Source organism: Somniosus microcephalus, chromosome 15, assembly GCF_052327205.1.
Source record: "Somniosus microcephalus isolate GS21.2 chromosome 15, FLI_Smic_1.0, whole genome shotgun sequence".
Lineage (NCBI taxonomy): Eukaryota > Metazoa > Chordata > Chondrichthyes > Squaliformes > Somniosidae > Somniosus > Somniosus microcephalus.
This window is the reverse complement of record NC_141001.1, coordinates 18,089,345-18,114,134: the sequence shown is the minus strand read 5'-3', so window position 1 is coordinate 18,114,134 and position 24,790 is coordinate 18,089,345. Positions and strand designations below refer to the sequence as shown.

At 45.6% G+C, this 24,790-nt stretch overlaps 1 protein-coding gene across 1 annotated transcript in view; it reads left to right on the top strand.

Annotated features, from left to right (window-relative positions):
• LOC147106568 (astacin-like metalloendopeptidase) overlaps positions 1 to 24,790 on the top strand; it is a 146,229-nt gene that overhangs the window by 38,952 nt on the left and 82,487 nt on the right. The window contains exons 2-3 of the mRNA XM_086008483.1: positions 12,755 to 12,889; positions 12,966 to 12,996. Coding sequence (XP_085864609.1) covers positions 12,821 to 12,889; positions 12,966 to 12,996 — 100 coding nt within the window. The 5' untranslated portion in view covers positions 12,755 to 12,820. The remainder of the gene's footprint in view (positions 1 to 12,754; positions 12,890 to 12,965; positions 12,997 to 24,790) is intronic.

Below are 24,790 nucleotides of genomic sequence, written 5' to 3'. Positions count from 1 at the left end.
AGCCAATGTAATGTCTTTAATGTGATAGGTATGAGCGGACTTGGAAGAGGGCCAAACCATGAAGGTAAATTTCAGAGGAGAGGTATTGGAGGAGGATGGAGTGGGTGATGGTGTCAGAAGTAATATAGGGGTCAAGGAAAATAAGGAAAGTTAAGATCAGTCACACAATTTGTTTTCTGTGACTTTGGCCAGTGCCCTTTCTGCGTGGACCAAACTCAAACGTTACAGAAGTAATCTTTTGTTGTGGTACAACAGTAACTCCACTTCAAAAGTACTTCATTGACTGTAAAGTGCTTTGAGATGTCCGGTGGTCGTGAAAGGCGCTATATAAATGCAAGTCTTAATTTTCAACTACCCTAAAAAGAAAAGAATCTCTACAGAGAAAAGCTAAATCAGTCCCAAGTGTCTGTGTACACCCCATGATTTGACTTAGCAGTGGCCCACTGTGTACTGTCCCATCATTGCAAGGCTTACATATCGGTAGTTGTACTGATTGCAAATTCAAGCTGTGAATTTATGATGTCGACACATCTCTGCCAAGGGGCAATTGAGGTACAAATAACTCGTTATTAAATTAATTGGCCTCGGTTCTCACATCAACAGACAACAAAATAATTGACCTGGGTTCTCACACTATCAAGCAAGCCTGCTACACTTTGTAGTTAGTGCCATACTGATTTGACCAGGGAAATTTTCCGTCTGTTCATAGAGGACCTCACTATACCATCAGGCTGTGGCTGATGTGCTTGGTACAGGTTATTAAATCATAGAATGGTTACAGCACAGAAGAAGGCCATTCAGTCCGTCGAGCCCGTGCCGGCTTTCAGCTAGTCCCACTCCCCTGCCCTTTCCTCGTAGCCCTGCAAAAAATTTTCCTTCAGATACTTATCCAACTCCCTTTTGAAAGATAAGATTGAGTCTGCCTCCACCACCCTTTCAGGCAGCGCATTCCAGATCTTAACTACACACTGCCTAAAAATGTTTTTTCTTACATCGCCATTGATTCTTTTGCCAATCACCTTAAATCTGTGTCCTTTGGCTCTCGACCCTTCTGCCAATGGGAACAGTTTCTCTCGATCTACTCTGTCCAGACCCCGCATGATTTTGAACACCTCGATCAAATCTCCTCTCAATCTTCTCTGCTCCAAGGAGACCAACCCCAGCTTCTCCAGTCTATCAACGTAACTGAAGTCCCTCCTCCCTGGAACCAGTCTCGTAAATCTTTTCTGCACCCTATCTAAGGCCTTCACATCCTCCCTAAAGTGTGGTGCCCAGAATTGGACACAGTACTCCAGTTGGGGCCGAACCAGAGTTTTATACAGGTTCATCATAAATTCCACACTTTTGTACTCCATGGCCGTGATTTTGCCAGCGCTCATAGGGCGGGTTCGGAGGCGGGTCCACTGTCAAAATCGAAATGATTGACAGTGGGTTAGGAGCCCGCTTCAAACCCGCCTCCATGTAAGTTTCCAAAGTGTTGGGTCTGCGATTTTAGAACAGACCCGACACCAAGTGGAGGGGGAGGCATTTATGATAGTTAAATGCTTGTTAAACGCTTGTTAACTACTATTTTGCCATCCTATTTCTATTTTACCACTTTTTTAATGAGTTTCATGTCGTTCGGAGATCACATCCGGTAAGTAGGTCGGGTTCTCTGTCTCCCCGTTGCTGTGAATATGTGACCGCTACAAAAGTGGTATGAAAGCTACCATTTCACAGCTGGTCACTTTCCAATGTCAGAAGCTTGAGCCTTCAGAATTTGAAAGACACTATTGAGCTGTATGCAGTTTGGAAGTGTTTGGAGTAAACTCTCTATCCACTGTCACCTCTTTGGAGCAAGCTCTCTCACCATTGACAGATTGCTTCTGTCACCTTAACTTCAGCTGCCATCTATTCCAGCAAAAATCACATCTTGGTCCTCTGAATCCCTCCACGATCAGCCCCAACATCACCAGGCACACCAACATCAACAATAGCAACAACCTTCTCCGCAATTACCTGATGCTGCACAGGACACAGGGCATCGGCACCCGACAACATTGCTGCCCGGGAGGCCAGCGATGGCATCACCATGGCCAGATTTACTTCACAACGCTGTACACCCTGGCTGTCACATGATGCGCCAGGTTGACACCATCCCACATCAACAATATAAAGCATCCCTACAATGTCCAAGCCATTCCTTTCACACTCATCATAATTGGGTAGCGGGGGGGCAGTGGGGGGGGGGGGAAGTTATGTTATAACATTCACTGGAACTCACTAAGACACTTCCAAAAGTGAGTACAGATCTGTCCAATAAGGTAAAGTGTTGAAAATATAGATTTCAATGTTTGACAACATATTAACAGCAACTTCACATGAACATTGGCTAAACCACCCAAGTGCCTACCCTTGTGTGTTGTTAGTTCGTATGCTTGCAGTAGGATGAGGGTGAGTGTGAGGGGTGGCTATTGAGATGGGGAATGATAATGTAGATAAAGAGGGATGGGTGGAGGTGCAAGGTAAGTTGATGTGAGTAAAGATGTGCAGGAGTAGGGAAGGGAAGGCAGAGTGATGGGGATGTGATGAGTGACACAGCAGGATGAGGTTGAGTGTGGCTTGGCAGTAATGTTTCGTGATCTACTCGGATCATTGAAATGTTTGTGCCACTGCAGTCTGGTCCTCTTGAAGACATCCCTGCTTGTGCCCTCCTATGCAATGTGCAATCAGGCTGCGTTGATCTCCTGGGGAGGTCTCTTCCGCCCATGGGACGTGAAGAAAACCTACCTGCGTGCTGTGACTCCCTCCATAAGCATATGGAGGGAGTCATGGGAGAGCCTGGGTGCAGTCGTGCACCTGTGTGCAGTGCTTGTCAGTGTTTGCAGCACCAGTGCTGTAGAACACTGACAGCAGAACTGTCGAGATCAATTTGGACATGTCTCCTTTAAGGAAACCGGCTGATGACGCATCATCAAATGATGTCATCAGACCCGCTTCCTATTAATTGGCCGGGAACCTCGCAGGGCGAGCTTAACAAGCCCTATTAACATAAAATCACTTGGAGTGTGGGCCGCAGTATTCAGCGGGCTGGGACCGCGACACCGACCCTGGCCACCCCGGACCCGCCTCGATCTGCGAAATCACGGCCTGTACCTCTAATGAAGCCCAGGATCCCGTAAGCCTTTTTAACTGCTTTCTCAACCTGCCCTGCCACCTTCAATGATTTGTGCACACATACCCCCAGGTCTCTTTGTTCGTGCATCCGTTTTAGGATTGTGCCATTTAGTTTATATGTCTTCTCCTCATTCTTTCTACCAAAATGTATTGCTTCTCACTTTTCGGCGTTAAATTTCATTTGCCACGTGTCTGCCCATTTCACCAGCCTATCTATGTCTTCCTGAAGTCCATCGCTCTCCTCCTCACTGTTCGCTATACTTCCAAGTTTTGTGTCATCTGCAAATTTTGAAATAGTGCCCTGTACACCCACGTCCAAGTCATTAATATATATATCAAGATAAGCCACCAGGATGGCCTGAGGGTGCGCCACTTCTTCCTTCAACAGAGGCCCAACCAGTCCTAATCCACCACCACCCTCCTCCGCCTGGCTGAACTTGTTCTCACATTGAACAAATTCTCCTTTGACTCCACTCAATTCCTCCAAATTAAAGGTGTTGCTATGGGAACCCACATGGATCCTAGCTATGCCTGCCTTTTCATGGGATATGTGGAACATTCTTTGTTCCAGTCCTACTCGGGTCCCCACCCTCACCTCTTTTTCCAGTACATTGATGACTGTATCAGTGTCGTTTCCTGCTCTCGCCCTGAAGTAGAAAATTTCATTCACTTTGCTTCCAATTTCCACCCTTCTTTCACTTTCACATGGTCCATCTCCAACTCTTCCCTTTTTCTCGACTTCTCTGTCTCAATTTCTGGGGATAGACTATCGACAAACATTCACTAGAAGTCCACTGACTCCCACAGCTACCTGGATTACACTTCCTCCCACCCTGTTTCCTGTAAGGATTCTATTGCATTCTCCCAGTTTCTCCGTCTCCGCCACATCTGCTCTGACGATGCCAACTTCCATACTTGTGCTTCCGATATGTCTGTCTTTTTCCTCAACCGAGGATTCCTCTTTACCGTGGTTGACACGGCCCTTGACCATGTCATTTCTATTTCCCGCACTTCTGCTCTCACCTCTTCCCCTCCCTCCCAGAACCACGATAGGGTTCCCCTTGTCCTCACCTTTCACCCCACCAGCCTCCACATTCAATGGATCATCCTCTGCCATTTCCGCCACCTCCAGCGTGATCCCACCACCAAACACATCTTCCCCACCCCTCCGCTGTCAGCATTCTGAAGGGACCTCTCCCTCCACGACACTCTGGTCCACTCCTCTATCACTCCAACACCCCTTCCCCTTCCCACGGCACCTTCCCATGCAAGCACAGGAAATGCAACACCTGCCCTTTTACCTCCTCCCTTTCCATTGTCCAGAACCCCAAACACTCCTTCCAGGTGAAACAGCGATTTACCTGTACTTCTTGCAAATTAATATACCGTATTCGCTGCTCACAATGCGATCTCCTCTACATTGGGGAGACCAAACGCAGATTGGGTGACCGCTTTGCGGAACACCTCCGTTCAGTCCGTAAGCATGACCCTGAGCTTCCGGTCGCCTGTCATTTTAATTCTCAACTCCACTCCACTCCACTCCCACTCCAATTTCTCTGTCTGCGGCCTCCTGCACTGTTCCAATGAAGCGCAACATATGCTCGAGGAACTGCACCTCATCTTTCGATTAGGCCCTTTACAGCCTTCTGGACTCAACATCGAGTTCAACAATTTCAGACTATAATCTCAGCCCCTATTTTATTTTTAATTTATTATTTTTTCTCTCTTTTTTCCTCTCACATGGCAGCTGTTGATCATTCTGCCATTGCCATTTACACCTCATCTAGTCTCATCTTTTGTGTTTTAACTTGTCCCATTACCATCTCCTTTTGCCTTGCATAATCATCCCTTTTGTCATTTCATTTCTCCTGCCTTCCACCCTATCACAGACCTTCCCTTTTGTTCTTTTCTCCCCTCCTCCCTTTCCCTGCCCTTACACTTGCTTAAAAATCTGTTGCATCTCCTAACTTTTTCCAGTTCTGATGAAGGGTCATCGACCTGAAATGTTAACTTTGTTTCTCTCTCTACAGATGCTGCCTGACCTGCTGAGTATTTCCAGCATTTTCTGTTTTTATTTCAAGAAAAGCAGTGGTCCTTGAAGTGGCCCCTGGGGAACACCACTGTATACCTTTCTCCAGTCTGAAAAACAACCGTTCACCACTACTCTCTGTTTCCTGTCACTTAACCAATTTTGTATCCATGCTGCCACTGTCCCTTTTATTCCATGGGCTTCAACTTTGCTGGCAAGCCTATTATCTAGCACTTTGTTAAACGCCTTTTGGAAATTCATATACACTACACCAACCGAATTACCCTCACCAACCCTCTCTGTTACCTCGTCAAAAAACTCGATCAAGTTGGTTAAACACGATTTGCTTTTAACAAATCCATGCTGGCTTTGCTTAATTAATCCACACCTATCCAAGTGACTGTTAATTTTGTCCCTGATTAATGTTTGTAAAAGCTTCCCCACTACCGAGGTTAAACTGACTGGCCTGTAGTTGTAAAGGGCAGAGAAGGGGAAGAATTTCTGGAGTGTGTTCAGGAGAACTTTCTTGATCAGTATGTTTCCGGCCTGACAAGGGAGGAGGCATTGCTGGATCTGGTTCTGGGGAATGAGGTAGGTCAAGTGGAGCAAGTGGCAGCAGGTGAGCATTTAGGAAATAGTGACTCTAGTATCATAAGGTTTAGATTAGCTATGGAAAATGACAGGGTCTAGAGTAAAAATCTTTACACCCTTTTTTGAACAATGGTGTAACATTTGCAATTCTCCATTCCTCTGGTCCCCCTCCCATATCTATGGAGAATTGGAATATTATGGCCAGTATCTCCGCAATTTCCGCCCTAATGTCCCTCAGCATCTGAGGATGCATCCCATCCGCTCCTGGTGACTTAGCTACTTTAAGTACAGCCAGCCTTTTTAATACCTCTTTATCAATTTTTATCCTATCAAGTGTCTCCACGACTTCCTCCTTCACTATGTCTATGGCAGCATCCACTTCCTTGGTGAAGACAGATGCAAAGTACTCATTTAGGACCTCAGCCATACCCTCTGCCTCCATGCATAGGTCTCCTTTTTAGTCCCTAATGAGCCCCACCCCTCCTCTTACTACCCTTTTACTATTTATATGCCTGTAGAAGGCTTTTGGATTACCTTTTATGTTGGCTGCCATTCTATTCTCATACCCTCTCTTTGCCCCTCTTATTTTCTTTTTCACTTCTCCTCTGATCTTTCTATATATAGCCTGATTCTCAGATGTATTTGCAACCTGACATCTGTAATACGCGCTCTTTTTCTGCTTCATCATATTCTGTATCTCTTTCGTCATCCAGGGAGCCCTGACTTTAGTTGCCCTGCCTTTCCCCCAAGTGGGAATGTACCTCAACTGTACCTGAACCACCACCTCTTTAAAGGCAGCCCATTGTTTGATTACAGTTTTGCCTGCCAATCTTTGATTCCAATTTACCCGGGCCAGATCCCTTCTCAACCCACTGAAATTGGCTTTCCCCCAGTTAAACAATTTTAATCTAGATTGTTCCCTGTCCTTTTCCACAGCTAATCTAAACTTTATGATACTATGATCACTGTTCCCTAAATGTTCACCTACTGACACTTGCTCCACTTGACCCACCTCATTCCCCAGAACCAGATCCAGCAATGCCTCCTTCATCATTGGGCCGGAAATGTACTGATCAAGAAAGTTCTCCTGAGCACACTTCAGAAATTCTTCCCCTTCTCTGCCCTTTACACTATCACGATCCCAGTCTACATTAGGATAGTTGAAGTCCCCCATTATTATTACTCTATAGTTCTTGCACCTCTTGGCACCTCTATTATTTCTTAACTCTAGCCATATAGATTCTGTCCTTGACCCCTGCAGGACATCCTCTCCAGCACTGTAACATTCTCCTTAACCAATACTGCCACACCACCTCCTATCTTTCCTGAACACTTTATAACTAGGAATATTTAATACCCAATCCTGCCCTTTTTTGAGCCAGGTCTCAGTTATTGCCACAATATCATATTCCCATGTGGCTATTTGTGCCTGCAGTTCACTTACCTTGTTTACTACGCTTCATGCGTTCACATACATACACTGTAAACCCATCTTAGACCATCATCAGTGGTCCATGGCCCAGGGAATATTGCCTCATTGCCTGATTTGACTGGGCCATGGACCTATATCAAGGGCATCCTTTTACCTCTTGCTACTCATTTTTTTTATCTTCAATTGACTTTTTAATGGAAGATTTGGAACCATCTTCCATTTATTGTAACTAAATGTGATTCAATTATCCTCAAATTCTGCTGTTAGAAAGAGCAGCACTTTCAGAATCTTAGTTAACCAACCTATACCTTCAGGAATGAGAATATTGTAGCAACTGTATTTTTGAAAGGTAATGCTGGTGTCAGCAATTCATCGTCAGCAATAACTGGTGAGGATTGACATTAACCCTTCAAGGAATGGGGCACTATTTCTGTTTCAAATTCAACATTATAACATGATTGCAGGCCAATGACACGTCAAAAGAATGCTATAGAAATATAACGGGACTTTTTTGTGTAATTAATGTGATTGATATAAAAACACATTCATTCAGTTTCTGTATATGAATAATTTTCACATATTGAACATTTATTTATTATAAATAAATTTGATGTAAATATATTGGGGTGAAATTGACCTATGTCAGTTGCGTGAAATGGGCTCAAAGTGAATCGGCAGCTCGTTTTGCCAGTTTTTTTTTCCATTGACTTTAATTGATTTCTCTACTGGCGAAGATCAATTTCACCCCCACTATGTTTTGGGAGAACAGTTTTAACAACAACAAAAAGTACATCCTTTTTACAAAGAAGATAAATAGCATTAAGCCTAACAACTCCATCTCTTTTTCATAGATCAGTCTCACCTACCCACCTCCTCCTTATATCGCTTAAATCCCTTCTCTTTCCAGTAAAGTTTTTAATTGCCTCATGAACCCAAAGGCCACTCCTGGTAACTTGTTCCACAATTCTATTACCTGTTGTGTGCAAAAGTTCTTGCCAACACCTTTCTTACTCCTAAACTTTGTTGTTTTTGGCTCATGCCCTGTAGCATTTGTGACCTCCACCATAGTGAACAATTTCCTGCATCAACCTGTCAATCTGTGTATTATTTTCCAAATGTCGATGATGTCATCTAAAAATCTCTTTTCAAAAGAAAACCAGCTCAACTTCAATCTAGTATACTGTATTCGCTGCTCACGATGCGGTCTCCTCTACATTGGGGAGACCAAACGCAGATTGGGTGACCGCTTTGCGGAACACCTCCGTTCAGTCCGTAAGGGTGACCCCGAGCTTCCGGTCGCCTGTCATTTTAATTCACCGCTCCATTCCCACTCGGACCTCACCGTCCTTGGCCTCTTGTATTGTTCCACGGAAGCTCAACGTAAACTCGAGGAACAGCACCTCATCTTCCGATTAGGCAGTCTGCAGCCTTCTGGACTCAATATCGAGTTCAACAATTTCAGATCATAAGCTGGGCCCCCATTTCATTTTCTCTTGTATTTGTTCCACTCCTTTTCCCCCCCCGCCCCTTTCCTTTTGTTTCTCTCTCACACCTGGCAGCTATCTTTTGCCCTGCCAGTACACTTTACACCTAATCCCAGCCTATTACCATCTCGTCTAGCTTCTAATCTCTTTTACTTCTTTTGTTTCTTTTATTCTTTTGTCCGATCGCAGCCCTGCCTTCGATCTAGTTTCTTTTCTTTCCAGTTTTGAAGAAGGGTCCAACCCGAAACGTCAACTCAAATTTCTCTCCACGGATGTTGCCTGACCTGCTGAGTTTTTCCAGCTTTTTCTGTTGTTATTTCAACTTCAATAAGCTTTCCTCTTAATTTGAATTGCTGATACTCCAAATTATCATTGTTGCTTGTCTCTAAACCCTCTCAAGGGCAACAGTGCCTAACCAGTGTTACAGAAGATACTGATCGGGAACTTGCCGCGCGTGCAAGCCCCTGATATGCACTTACCCGACGCGCTGGCCGTTGACCTCCAGGGACGCCTGGAATTCGATTTTGAAAAAGAAGAATCCCGGGCAGCGTATGACGTCACGCCGCCCAGGAGTGCAGCCAGCGCGAAGCCTGTAGCGCGCTGTGCAACTGAGACACGCCGCTTTAGGTCTCAGTTTAACAGGACACGCCCCCAATGTTTCTGCCAAGCTGCTAAGCATTTTTACATGCAAAGCAGCAGTTTAAATAGGTTTTTGGAAGTTTTTTGAAGATTTTGGTAACTTTTATAAACTTTTAAAAACATTTACATTATTTTGAAGAATCTGAAGTAGTTTTAAACAGAATTAAAGCAATTTAAAGACTTTTAAAAGCCCTAAAAGAATTTTTTAAATTCCATTTATTTATTTAGCAATGTCGTCGTCATACATGTCTTCACACTGTTCCCTTTGGGGAATTGTATGAAGTGGTGGAAGGATTTATGGCCATGATTAACGCTCATTCCGTGACCGTAACCATCTTTGAACCAGCCATTAGGGCGGTTAGTCCTATGGCGGGAGGGTTTTACGGGCTCCCACAAGCTATACAAGGAGGGGGGCCACCCACACCCACGGACGCAAATATCCCACTGGATGTCAACCCAGAATTTAGAGCCGGAGCTCCGACTCCACTTGCCGGGACTGTCTGGAGCGGGGTTCGAAACCCTACCCCGTCTGGCCCAGCGGCGGGGATCCTACCGCTACGCCAAAGGCCCAATCCGATTAGCAACGTGAAATGGCTGGAATGAGCACAATTCACGGCATTAAAAGAACTCACAATTGAACTGATGATGACCTCAGCAATCTCCTCAAGGAGGTGGAGGCGCAGCGCCTGCTCATCATTGGTAATGAGAAGTCAAAGGCGCCGCAAAAAGGGCAGATGATAGCTTGGTCTTTCAAGTGGCAGCATAGGGCTCCAGTCACGGGGAGGGAAAAGGCGCAGGAAACGTATGGGTGTCACCTTTTGTGCAGAGTGGGCCTTTTGCGTAGCAGTAAGCATCCCTGCCGCTGGGCCAGAAGGAGTAGGGTTTCGAACCCCACTCCAGACAGTCCCGGCAAGTGGAGTCGGAGCTCCAACTATAAATTCTGGGTGGACATCCAGCGGGATACTTGCGTCCGTGGGTGTGGGTGGCCCCCCCCCCTCAGATGGGTCGTGGGAGCCCGTAAAACCCTCACGCCATAGGACTAACCACCCTAATGGCTGGTTCAAAGATGGTTACGGTCATGGAATGAGCGTTAATCACGGCCATAAATCCTTCCACCACTTCATACGAAAGGGAACAGTGTGAGGATACGTACGACGATGACCTCTTGCGCAATGCACCTCCTTGGACCCTCAGTCGCAGATGCGAGGGGGCAAATCGTGCAATTGTTAAATTTTTCATTTTATTGACATGTAAAATGTTGGCCCAGTAATTCCCTTCCAAATGCGCGAGTACGGTCGGGGTACTTACGCGTCTGGCCGGAGGAAATGCCGGTTTTCAGCATGCACAGTGCATGTGGGGAAAACCGGCATTTCCTGTCCTCTGAACGAAGGGGTTCAGAGGCAGAACGCGTGCGACTGCACAGGCAGCGCGTGCGCAGTAAAATTCGTCGCTTTCATTCATGCTTTCAGTGAGGTCAAGTCCTTACAACTTACACATGAAAAAATCATGGGTACAGTTGCTCCAGAGGCTGCGGAGGAAGATATTTCTTATCGTGGCGCTTCTGAAAGTATGTATGTCTGTATATATTCCTTTGCGTGTTATGTATATATTCCTTTACTTATGTGTATGAATGTATTATTTAATTATGACTTTCAGAGAAAGTGACTTATTGGAAAATCATAATTAAAAACATACATTCATACACATAAGTAAAGGAATATAAAACATACATACATATACGTAAAGGAATATATGCGGACATACATACATAATTACTTATTACTGATGAAAAGTTTCTTTCTTAAAAGTGCTGGAAATGTTACATTACTCATTTTAGAACACTCATTTTCACATTCCATTCACACAGCCACAATTGCTCCTTCTACCTACCGTTCTGAAAACCCATTTAAAAAAAAAATTTAAACTTTAAAACTTACTTAAAATTTCTTAAAATAACTTCCCTCCCTTTCCCAAACAAAAATATTCCTTTCAGAAGCTCCACGATAAAATATATCTTCCTCTGCAGCCTTGGAACAACTTTACACATGCTTTTTTCAAGTGTAACTTGTAAGGACTTACCCTCACTGAATCCATGAATGAAATCGACGAAGTTCACTGCGCAAGCACTGCCTGTGCAGGCGCACGTGCTGTGCCTCTGAACCCCTTCGTTCAGAGGACTGGAAATGCCGGCGTTCCCCGCATGCGCTGTGCATGCTGAACGCCGGCATTTCCACCGGCCAGATGCGTGAGTACCCAGACCGTACTCACGCATTTGGACCCGAATTTCTGGCCCACTATGTGGCATTATCTGAGCAGTTAGTTAGAAAACGGAGAATTGAGAGTCTATGGCTGTGGTTTTTCATTGGTGATTTGGAAGAGGAGAGGACAGCAGTACAGCTGCCAGAATTTTTTTAGCAGGTGGTAGCCTGCTTTAACCACTAATGTCATATTTCCAACTTCCTTTACTCAGAGTGGTTAGAATGTGGAACTTGCTACCACATGGAATAATTGAGGTGAATAGCACAGATGCATTTAAGGGGAAGCTAGATAAGTACATGAAGAAGAAAGGAATAGAAGGATCTGCTGATAGAGTGAGATGAAGTAGGGTGGGAGGAAGCTCATGTGGAGCATTATCCACACAGACCAATAAACCAGATGGGCCGAATGGCCTGTTTCTGTGCTGTAAATTCTATGTAACTACGATGGAAACGGGCTATTTGCTGAGTAGGTGGATGTGCGAAAGGATTTAGACTTCCTTATTACTATTAATATCTTCAATATGCAAAGAAATAGAATGAAACTTTCCAGTCGTATATCATTTTGTGAATGAGATGGCTGTTGATTGATATTGGATGGAAATAATAGTCTTTGAGTAATTTCGTGGGAGACGCTTGCCATTTAGTTGTAAAGAACTACTTGCTAAGATTTTGTTTTGATATCTAATTTGAAGTGCAAATGTAATGATTATAAAATGCTAGCAAAATATAGGTCAGTTGTTAGAAAGCGAAATAATATTTGCATTGCAGTTATATGTATTGAAAGTTATTCACATACATAAACTTATTGAATGTGTTTTTATATCAATCACATTAACTATACAAACATTTTTTACAATATAATTGCCATTCCCTCTGTTCATTCAGCAAAAGTAGTGATCTGTTTTGTATCTTCTGTATTTATGTAAAGGTGGAAAAAATCAATATCCCTCAAGGTACTTCATTTTTTCTTAACTATCAATAAAATATATGTTGATATTTTTAAAAAGGTTACAATACTCTATTACAAATATAATGTAAATGTAAATAAGCCTTTGCAATGTTTCTTTCAGTAGAATATGGTAATTTTAGTAACTAGGCTTGAAATAGCTAATGGCATGTTTTGAGTTTTTATTTATTTTAAGTGACATGCAGTTCATTTGTTTAGAACAATTCCCCAACTCCAAGAATTTCATACAAGGCAGATGTACAGATAACGGTGTAACATCAGAAGATGGATTTTATCTTTGGAGTAACATTAACCTTTTCCCTGATGAGCATATCTAGGAGCAATCCAGTAATGGTAAGAGAAGAATAAGCTATCAGCGTTGTTTTCTTACGTGTCATTATTTTTGTAATACAAATTTCTTTTAATGCAGGTGAATAATTCAACAACAAAGACATTACAAGGTTTGTTTCTTGTACAGAATATCATTCCCAGGTATTTTCGGATTTGAAGGTAAAATTTACTTAGCACAATGCCTGTTTAAATTAAGAAAAGGAAGTAGGCAAATATCATAGAGTGATTACAGCACCGAAGGAGGTCATTCAGCCCGTCGAGCCCGTGCCGGCTCTATGCATGAGCACTTCAGCTAGTCCAACTCCGCCCTTTCCCCGTAGCCCTGCAAATTTTTTTCCTTCAGGTAATTATCCAACTCCCTTTTGAAAGCCATGATTGAGTCTGCCTCCACCACCCTTTCAGGCAGTGCATTCCAGATCCTAACCACTCGCTGTGTAAAAATGTTTTTCCTCATTTCGCATTTGGTTCTTTTGCCAATCACCTTAAATCTGTGTCCTCTGGTTCTTGACCCTTCCACCAATGGGAACAGTTTCTCTCGATCTACTCTGTCTAGACCCCTCATGATTTTGAACACTTCTATCAAATCTCCTCTCAACCTTCTCTGCTCTAAGGAAAACAACCCCAGCTTCTCCAGTCTATCCACGCAACTGAAGTCCCTCATCCCTGGAATCATTCTTGTAAACCTTTCCTGCACCCTCTCTAAGGCCTTCACATTCATCCTAAAATGCGGTGCCCAGAATTGGACACCGTACTCCAGTTGAGGCTGAACCATTGTTTTATAAAGGTTCATCATAACTAGGATTTTTTTTTAGAAAGAAGAAAAGACCATTAAGCTCAACAACCCATCTATTTTTCATTGATTGCCTACACCCCTTGTACCAAATCCTTAAACTTTTATCTCTGCATCGAATAGATTGAATTGTCTATTAAGATCATTTATATTACCCGTTAACTACCTGTCAATTTCTATCATCCTTTGGATGAAAAAGTTTTGTCTGATTTTCCTTCTTCCTAACTTACTAATTTTTACCTTGTATGATCCAGTATTTGATCCCTTCACTATCTCAAACAATTTGCTTGGATCAATTTTGTCTCTTCATTTGTAATTTCAAAAGTTCAATTCTTCTTCATTTGGCATCCGCTACATAACCATCCTTTGAAAACCTGCAAAGGGAACACACCACATTAATATGTTTTTGTTGTCGATACTCTTGGTGACTGCCTCATAATCATAATCAACTTTATTGTCATTGTGAGTGCACAAGTGCAGCACAACGAAATGTAGGCTTGTGGCTCCCGAGAGTGTACATTTAGATTAAGACATTTAAACATTCAACATTCATTTGGCTTGTAATACATTAACATAAACATAACCATAATAAAGTGCATTGGCAGATGTGCAGGCTTTAGATATTTGTGGAGTTCAGTAGGATGACAGCCCTGGGAAAGAAGCTGTTCCTAAATCTGGTCGTTCGGGTGCGAATGCATCTGTAGCGTCTCCCAGATGGCAGGAGGGCGAACAGACTGTGGCTGGGGTGGGTAGGGTCTTTGATGATGGTCCGTGACCTCTGTAAACAGCGTTTCTGGTATATGTGCTCTATGGTCGGTAACCGGGTGCCGGTAATGCGTTGGGCAGTTTTGACTACCCGCTGCAGGGCTTTCCGGTCATAGTAGCTACAGCTGCCATACCATACTGTGATACAGTTCATCAGGATGCTCTCTATTGTGCAGCGGTAAAAGTTAGAGAGGATCAGGGGTGACAGGTTACATCCCTTCAGCCTCCTTAGGAAATATAGGCGCTGCTGGGCCTTCTTCACCAGAGAGGAGGTATTGAGGGACCAGGTCTGTCTTCCTGCTTGCTCCTATTCTTTGTGGCAGCATGGCACATTGTAGACTTGCTGTGCAACTGTGCATGAGTTCCTAATCGGAGTCATGAGCCATTACTGGAGAAATAAACCTTGTCACTTAATAACCAGCCTGTAACTTGGAGGGCTGCTTTGAATAAAGGCGGCACAGCGAGCTGGCGCAGAATGAAAGAGTCGTGATAGCGGACACAGACCTGCATGATGCATTGTCTGCGGTCACAAACCAGTTGTACGCTGAGGGAGTGGAATCCCTTCTGATTGATAAGTATTCCAGGATGCTGATGTGGAGCACAATGTGCGTGCAGTCAATGGCTCCTTGCATCATGAGGATGTCTGCCATGTGGGCAAAACCTTGTGCTCTCTCATCTTGTTGCTTGCTGTCTGTCAATTGGAAGTAGAAATAAGTGTTTCTCTTAGTGTAGAGAGCCTCGTTGACCTCCCTGATACATTGGTGAACTGCGAACTGTGAGATGTTGCTGATGTCACCTGTTACAGCCTTAAAGGAGCCTGTGACATAACAGTTGAGTGTGGCGGTGACCTTGAAAGCCACAGGCAGTGCTATCCATGCCCTGGTTTGAGGCTCCAGTAGTGGCTGCAGCAGCTGACGTAGCTCGGTGACAACCTCCTTGGTAAAGCGAAGATACCTCATACAATGTTCCTCAGTGAAGTTAAAGTAGGAGAATTGCTCCCTGAAGACCCTCTGTGGATATGGCCTACTGTTGAGTGCCACCTCCTCCTCTCTCTCCTGTCAGCTTGTCCTGCTCTGTGGTGTCTTCCTTGGTGCGCCTAGTTGTGCACTATACCCAGAGGAGGCCCTACCAGACCACCCATGTTTGCAGATGGACTATCTGTGACGCCAACAACAAGAGCAGTGCAAAGGCAGCCAAACCTCTCTTTTATGTAGAGAAAGTGAAGTCTGGAATGCTAAAACAAGGCCAAAGATGCCTAGAAATCAAAGTAGCCAGAAGTACTGTACCGGCAACTAACCTGCAAGCACTGTATGATCCCTTTTAAATATCGCTGCTGAGTGGGTGTTCATACAGATTAGCATCCCATTGTGCTGAGCAAAGTCAGCACGTGACATCCAATCAGTTGGGGTGGTCCAAAAATGAGTGCGTCTTGCATGCAGCAGATGACCCTCATCTGAATAAATTATTTTTAACTTTAAATGCTGCTGGCGTGCGGACCTAACAAGCTCCTGTACCAAAATGGCGGTAGGAAGTGTGCACACGCATCAATCCTGCCAATCTGAGACCTCAGGTGGCCCCACAAGCCTGAAAATCAGGACTATGAGGATAGAGTAGGGCACTGGGATTAGTTTTTGATTACTCTAGCAAAAAGCTGGAACACACAATGGTCTGAATAGTCTCCTCTGTGCTGTACCTACACATAGAAATGTACCATATGAATAATATTGAGGTCTGATAGAATATGCCATGTGGTGTGAGCTATCTCATTCATAGAGTACACCATTTCTCCCACCAATAGTTTGCAGCTCAAGTAAACAGTAAGGCACTGTACCACTCACTCATTTACCTACTTTAGTGTGGTTACAGTGGCTCTTTTGGAATGTCCCTGTGAGCTATGCAATCTCCAATTTAAATGAACTGGTTAAACAGGATTTATGAACACAATAGCACAATACTGCAGATGCTGGAAATCTGAAATAACAACAGAAAATCCTGGAAATACTCAGCAGGCCAGGCAGTATCCGTGGAGAGAGAAACAGAGTTAACGTTTCAGGTCTGGGACCCTTCATCAGAACTGGAAAAAGCTGGAAATGTAACAGATATTAAGCAGGTGCAGAGGCGGGGGGAGGGGGGCGTTTAGGAAGGGAGGAAGGAATTGAAAGAACATACTGTGAAAATGTTGCAAATGGGAATGGCAGAATCATACAGCATGAAAAATGGGGGCAGGGATTATTATCTGAAATTGTTGAACTCGATATTGAGTCCGGAAGGCTGTAAAGGGCCCAATCGAAAGATGAGGTGCTGTTCCTCGAGCTTACGTTGAGCTTCGTTGGAACAATGTAATAGGCCGAGGACAGAGAGATCAGAGTGGGAGTGAAGCGGAGAATTAAAGTGACAGGCGACCGGAAGCTCGGGGTCACCCTTACGGACTGAACGGAGGTGTTCCGCAAAGCGGTCACCCAATCTGCGTTTGGTCCCCCCAATGTAGAGAAGACCGCATCGTGAGCAGCGAATACAGTATATTTAATTGCAAGAAGTACAAGTAAATCGCTGTTTCACCTGGAAGGGGTGTTTGGGGCCCTGGACAGTGGGAAGGGGGGAGGTAAAAGGGCATGTGTTGCATCTCCTGCGCTTGCATGGGAAGGTGCCAGGTGAAGGAGAAGGGCTGTTGGGGGCGATTGAGGAGTGGACCAGGGTGTCGCGGAGGGAGCGGTCCCTTCGGAATGCTGAAAGGGGAGGTGAGGGGAAGATGTGTTTGGTGGTGGGATCACGTTGGAGGTGGCTGAAATGGCAGAGGATGATCCGTTGAATGTGGAGGCTGGTAGGGTTAAAGGTGAGGACAAGGGGAACCCTATCGTGGTTCTGGGAGGGAGGGGAAGGGGTGAGAGCAGAAGTGCGGGAAATGGAACGGACACGGTCAAGGGCCGTGTCAACCATGGTAGAGGGGAATCCTCGGTTGAGGAAAAAGAAAGACATGTCGGAAGCACTGGTATGGAAGGTGGCATCATCAGAACAGACGCGGCAGAGACGGAGAAACTGGGAGAATGCAATAGAGTCCTTACAGGAAGCGGGATGGGAGGAAGTGTAGTCCAGGTAGCTGTGGGAGTCTGTGGGCTTGTAGTGGATGTTTGTCGAAAGCCGATCGCCAGAAATGGAGACGGAGAAGTCAAGGAAGGGAAGGGAAGAGTCGGAGATGGACCATGTGAAGGTGAGGGAAGGGTGGAAGTTGGAAGTAAAGCGAATGAACTTATCTAGTTCAGGGCGAGAGCAGGAAACTGCACTGATACAGTCATCGATGTACCGAAAAAAGAGGTGAAGGGGACCTGAGTAGGACTGGAACAAAGAGTGTTCCACATATCCCATGAACAGGCAGGCATAGCTAGGGCCCATGCAGGTTCCCATAGCAACACCTTTAATTTGGAGGAAGTGAGTGGAGTCAGAGGAGAAGTTGTTCAATGGGAGAGCAAGTTCAGCCAGGCGGAAGAGGGTGGTGGTGGATGGGGACTGGTTGGGCCTCTATTCAAGGAAGAAACGGAGCGCCCTAAGGCCGTCCTGGTGGGGGATGGAGGTGTAGAGGGATTGGATGTCCATAGTGAGATGGAGATGGTTGGGGCCAGGAAACTGGAAAATGTTAAAGTGACGGAGGGCGTCGGAAGAGTCACAAATGTAGGTGAGAAGAGACTGGACAAGGGGAGAAAAAATAGAGTGGAGATAGGAAGAGATAAGTTCCGTGGGGCAAGAACAGGCTGAAACGGTGGGTCTACCACAGCAGTCCTGTTTGTGGATCTTGGGAAGGAGGTTAGAAGCGGGCTGTGTGGGGTTGGGGGACTATGAGGTTGGCAGCCATGGAGGGACGATCTCCAGAGGAGATGAAGTCAGTGACAGTCTTGGAAACAATGGCTTGATGTTTGCTAGTGGGGTCATGGTCCTGGCGGAGGTAGGAGGAGGTGTCGGAGAGTTGGCGTTCAGCTTCTGCACGGTAGAGGTCGGTTCGCCAAACAACAACTGCACACCCCTTCCAGGTGAAACAGCAATTTACTTGTACTTCTTGCAATTTAATATACAGTATTCGCTGCTCACGATGCGGTCTTCTCTACATTGGGGAGACCAAACGCAGGTTGGGCGAACGCTTTGCGGAACACCTCCGTTCAGTCCGTAAGGGTGACCCCGAGCTTCCGGTCGCCTGTCACTTTAACTCTCCGCTTCACTCCCACTCTGACCTCTCTGTCCTCGGCCTATTACATTGTTCCAATGAAGCTCAACATAAGCTCGAGGAACAGCATCTCATCTTTCGATTAGGCACTTAACTCAACATCGAGTTCAACAATTTCAGATAATAATCCCTGCCCCCATTTTTCATGCTGTATGATTTTGCCATTCCCATTTGCAACATTTTCACAGTATGTTCTTTCAATTCCTTCCTCCCCTCCTAAATGCCCCCCTACCCCCGTCTCTGCACCTGCTTTATATCTGTTATATTTCCAGCTTTTTCCAGTTCTGATGAAGGGTCCCAGACCTGAAATGTTAACTCTGTTTCTCTCTCCGCGGATGCTGCCTGGCCTGCTGAGTATTTCCAGGATTTATGAACAGTTTAGTTTCCTTTAGTCATTCACTTGTTCAGGTGTTTTCTAATAAGGTTGGTTCATTGTCAAGGTGTAGTTATAGATCTGGTCATTTATCTCATTGCTGTATGTGGGGCATTGCTGTGTGTAATTTGGCTGCTGTGTTTGCCTACATAACAATAGTGACTACACTTCAAAAGTAATTAATCGGCTGTGAAGCATTTGGAACCTCCTAAGTGTTGGATCCGTGGTTCAGTGTATATACTCTTATTAAATAATCACACGGATGCTGTACATTAACAAATAACAGGTCTTTACTGGAGGAGGGTAGTCTCTAGACTGGGGGTACAGAGGCATGCGCAAAGCTTATATACCGGTGTGGTCACTGCCGGTACTACAGTATACAGGAGCTGTAAAAGTAGTTCTGACTTAAAGGCACATACACTACAATTCCTCCCCTTTTAGATTAGTAATACCCCTAATATTCAAATAACAATTAACATTTCAACATGTACATTAAACAACAAAAGTCCATTTATAGATTCAGTCTTTGGGGCGGCTTCCTGACCCTTTCGGGATAGCGCCTTTCCAGAGGTTCTTGTTCTTGGTGCAGAGGCGATTCTGACCCCTTTTCATCAGGTAGTTCATCGGGTTCCACTGCTACTAGGTCTGAAGTAGATGCTACTGGTATGTCGGGTTCATCCCCAGGTACTCGAGACATGGGGTTGACGCGTTCCTGTGACGCCAAGATCTGATCGACGTGGCGTCTCACAATGTTCTCCCCGACATCCACTGTGTACATTAATGGCCCCTGCCTTGTACATATCGTTCCGGGTTGCCACTTCTCTGTTCGATAGTCACGGGCCAAGACTGGTTGCCCTACATTGAAGCTCCTTGTCGGCTTCTCATTGATGTGCTGGAATTGTTTGTCCTCAACATTTCTTCGCACATTTGGTCTGAGCAAGTCCAGACGAGATCTCAACCTTCGGTTAAAGAACATCATGGCCAGGGTCTGGTTGGTAACTGCATGTGTCGCATTTCGGTAGGCTAATAAGAAATTGTCCATCTTATGCTGTAGTGGAATTTCATCGTCGCACATGGCCTTTATCGCCTTCTTAAAGGTTTGTATGAACCTCTCAGCCAATCCATTTGTGGCTGGATGATACGGGGCGGATGTGTAATGCCTTACCCCATTCCTTTTCATGAATTTTTGGAACTCGTCGGACACAAACTGTGGTCCATTATCAGAGAAAATCTGCTCTGGCAAACCGTTTCTGGCAAATATGGTCCGTAGGACTGCAATCGTTTTCTCTGTAGTGGTTGAAGACATTTTTATCACCTCAGGCCACTTTGAATGAGCATCCACTGCTATTAAGAACATTGAGTCCATGAATGGACCAGCGAAATCAATATGCACCCGTTGCCATGGAGAGGAGGGCCACTCCCATGGGTGTAGAGGGGCATGTGGTGGTGCATTTTGGACCTTCTGGCATCCTAAGCAGCTCTTAGTTAGGTCTTCGATTTGTTGATCGATTCCCGGCCACCACACATAAGCCCTAGCAAGGCTTTTCATTTTCACTCCCCCCAGATGACCTTCATGTAGCTCATTTAGCACTCTCTCCCTTAACTTGGGTGGAATCACCGCTCTGGATCCACACATCACTGTCCCCTGGCATACTGACAGCTGTTCTCTTCTGGATGAGAATGCTGGCAAGAGTGAGTCGCCATGTGTTGGCCATCCCCTCACCGTCAATTCATATACCCGTGACAGCGTCGGATCATTGCGGGTCTCCTTCTCTATATCCGCGTTTGTTACTGGCAATCGTTCAATTATTGACGAATAAAATATCTCGATAGGGTCCACTGCTGGTGCTTCCTCCACAGTAGGCAGTGGCAGGCGCGATAGCCCATCAGCGTTCCCATGCTGTTTCGTGCCTTTATATTCTATTTCATATTGATTCGCCCCTAGAAACAGGGACCATCTTTGTAACCGCTGTTCAGTCATCACTGGAACACCCTTCTTAGGATTAAAGATGGAGACAAGTGGTTGGTGGTCAGTCAGCAAGGTGAACTTCTGCCCATGCAGATAGTGGTTGAATTTTTTTACTCCCCATACTAGGCTGAGGGCCTCCCTGTCAATCTGGGCGTAGTTGCGCTCGGCTGAGGTTAGTGACCGAGACGCAAAGGCTACTGGCCTCCAACCCGTCTGGGAATTTGTGCGACAGCACCGCTCCAATACCGTAGGGTGATGCATCACATGCCAAACGAATTGGTAGTGCTGGGTTGAAATGGGCCAACGCCTCTTTTGATGTGATCAATTCTTTACACTTCTGGAAAGCTCATCTACGTTCGTCATCCCACTTCCATGGTACCCCTGTTTGCAGTAGGGTGTTCAGCGGGTGTAATACCGTAGACAAATTTGGTAAGAACTTGTGGTAGTAGTTTACCAGCCCGAGGAACGACCTCAGTTGTGACACATTTTCCGGTGCTGGAGCCTTGACTACTGCCTCAATCTTGTCAGGGGACTTATGTAACCCCTCTTCATCGATGACGTGGCCACAATACGAGATCTGTTTCTGGAAAAACTCGCACTTGTGGCGATTAGCTCGTAGCCCATACTCCTTTAATCTGGTGAGCACCTTCTCCAAGTTGGCGAGGTGATCACCGTCATTTTCACCCGTGACCAAGATGTCGTCCAAATAACACTGGGTCCCTGGAATCCCTTGCAGGACCTGATCCATCGCCCTTTGCCAGATAGCCGGAGCCGAGGCTACTCCAAACACCAGCCGGTTGTATTGATAGAGACCTTTATGAGTGTTGATCGTAAGGTAATGTTTCGAAGCTTCTTCTACCTCCATTTGTAAGTACGCCTGGGCTAGATCAATTTTGGTGAAGCGTTTACCTCCAGATAGCGAGGCGAAAATATCCTCAATTCGTGGAAGCGGATATTGCACTGTGTGAAGGACTGGGTTCACTGTCACCTTAAAATCCCCACAGATGCGGACCTTCTTTGGTTCCCCAGGCGTATTACTCAATGACCTCTTCATTACAGGAACGATGGGTGTAGCCCACTCGCTCCAGTCCACTTTGGACAGTACTCCTGAACATTCCAACCCTTCCAGCTCTGCTTCAACAGCTGATCTGATCGCATAAGGCACTGGTCTGGCCTTCAGAAACTTTGGGCTTGCATTTTCCTCTATTTTAATCACTGCTGTTATTCCTTTTAGTGTTCCTAGTCCCTCCTGGAACAGTTCTTTTGCGTCAGTTAGCATTTTTGACAGTCGTCCAGGTGTGACATCGTCATCCTTTTTGGCCTCAACCTTCAGTGCCTGTATGGAATGCCAATCTAATTGTATCTTCCGGATCCATTCACGTCCTAGCAGTGGTGGTCCTCCATTTGGCATTACATATATATCCATTTTAGGTTTTCCAGGCCTTTATATGTCACTTTCACCCTTATTTTTCCTTTGGGGTAGACATTTTGCCTTGTATACGTCTTCAAGACAATCTCTGTAGCTTTCAAGGGTATGTGTGAAAATAGCCGCTTGTAGTCTCTTTGATTTATGACTGTTAGAGCTGACCCTGTGTCCAATTCCATTTCCACTTGGACTCCGTCTATCTTGAGTGTAACCCAGATAGTCTGGTGATCCTCCATTTCTGTTACCTTATGTCATTTCAGACAACCCAGCTCCTTGCTTCTGGAGTCTGTGTCACTTTTCTGTTCGTCTGAACCACTGTCCATCACCTGGTGTACCTTTTTGTACTTCTCCTGTGGAGATTTCTTACTGTTGGTTTTCTTCCCAGACCTGCAGACTCTTGATATGTGTCCTGCTTTCCCACACTATCTGCACACTTGGTCCTTGAACCAACAATCTTTCTGGTCATGTATTGTTCTGCCGCAGCGATAGCACTTCCCTGTTCCATAGGACATTTCATTGGTGCCATATTCTTGCGGTCTCCATTGTATCTCTGCAGCGCCCCTTGCGGCTGCTTCGTGTGATACTGCCATACTGAAAGCTTTGTCCAGCGTAAGGTCCTTTTCTGATAGAAGCCGTTTCTGTGTTCCTTCACTTTGTAGCCCACACACAAACTTGTCCCTTAACGTGTCTGCTAGTCCTGCTCCAAACTGGCAGTATTTCGATAGCTTGCGCAGTTCCGTTAAGTACTCAGCATTGCTTTCGTCTTTGTGTTGGTTCCTTTTATGGAACTTAAATCGTTCTGCTATCAGCAGTGGTGTGGGGTTTATGTGGTCCTGTAGGATTTCTACTATGCTTTCAAAATTCTTGTTTACCGGCTTCTCTGGGGTTATTAGATTTCGCAGTAACCCATAAGTTTTTGCACCCATGGAATTTAACAGAACCAGTGCTTTATTAGCATCTGGCACTTCATTCGCCCTGCAGTACACCTCAATACGTTCCACATAAGTCGCCCAATCTTCGACTTCATTGTCGATCGTAGAGATACTGCTACTCTTCGGCATCCTTGGGTGTGCGTTAACTATCACAAATGGCGCCTCCCGCGCTTCCCCTTCTTCTCCGCTGGCACAAAATGGCGTCTCCCGCGCTTTCCTTCCTTCCCGCGCTCGCCCTTCTTCTCCGCTGCGGCTTCTAAAAATGGCGTCTCCCGCGCTCTTCCTTCTTCTTCGCGGCTCAATGGCGTCTCCCCTTTCTTCGCCCCGTGGACCCTGTTCAGCCCGTGAGCACTGGCTGTGCTCTGCGCGTTCTTCTTTTTATATTTTTCGACGCCGCTCAGTGTAGAACCCGGCTGCTTCTTACCTTCTCTCCGGTTTGTTTTATTTTCCTCGACGCCGCTCGGTGTTTAACCCCCGGCTGCGCCCTGCGCTCTTCACCCTCTGTCTTACCCCGTCGACGCTGCTCGGCTCTCTCTCCGCCGTCGGTCGGCTCCAGCCGCCGCTGCTCGGGAAGGGTCTGCGCTGGACCTGTCGTCTGTCTCTTACTGCTCGTTGTGGCTGGGGAACCAAGCCCGGCTCTGCACAGCCTCCCCTGCGAAGTTGGGTCTCTGTCTGACTGCTGGGCGGTTGCTCATGGTCGACGCCCGTGTTCCTGGCCTCGACTTTTTTTTTATGTTGCAGGTGGATTCGAATCGACACTCGTCGCCACTGTTGGATCCGTGGTTCAGTGGATATACTCTTATTAAATAATCACACGGATGCTGTACATTAACAAATAACAGGTCTTTACTGGAGGAGGGTAGTCTCTAGACTGGGGGTACAGAGGCATGCGCAAAGCTTATATACCGGTGTGGTCACTGCCGGTACTACAGTATACAGGAGCTGTAAAAGTAGTTCTGACTTAAAGGCACATACACTACAATTCCTCCCCTTTTAGATTAGTAATACCCCTAATATTCAAATAACAATTAACATTTCAACATGTACATTAAACAACAAAAGTCCATTTATAGATTCAGTCTTTGGGGCGGCTTCCTGACCCTTTCGGGATAGCGCCTTTCCAGAGGTTCTTGTTCTTGGTGCAGAGGCGATTCTGACCCCTTTTCATCAGGTAGTTCATCGGGTTCCACTGCTACTAGGTCTGAAGTAGATGCTACTGGTATGTCGGGTTCATCCCCAGGTACTCGAGACATGGGGTTGACGCGTTCCTGTGACGCCAAGATCTGATCGACGTGGCGTCTCACAATGTTCTCCCCGACATCCACTGTGTACATTAATGGCCCCTGCCTTGTACATATCGTTCCGGGTTGCCACTTCTCTGTTCGATAGTCACGGGCCAAGACTGGTTGCCCTACATTGAAGCTCCTTGTCGGCTT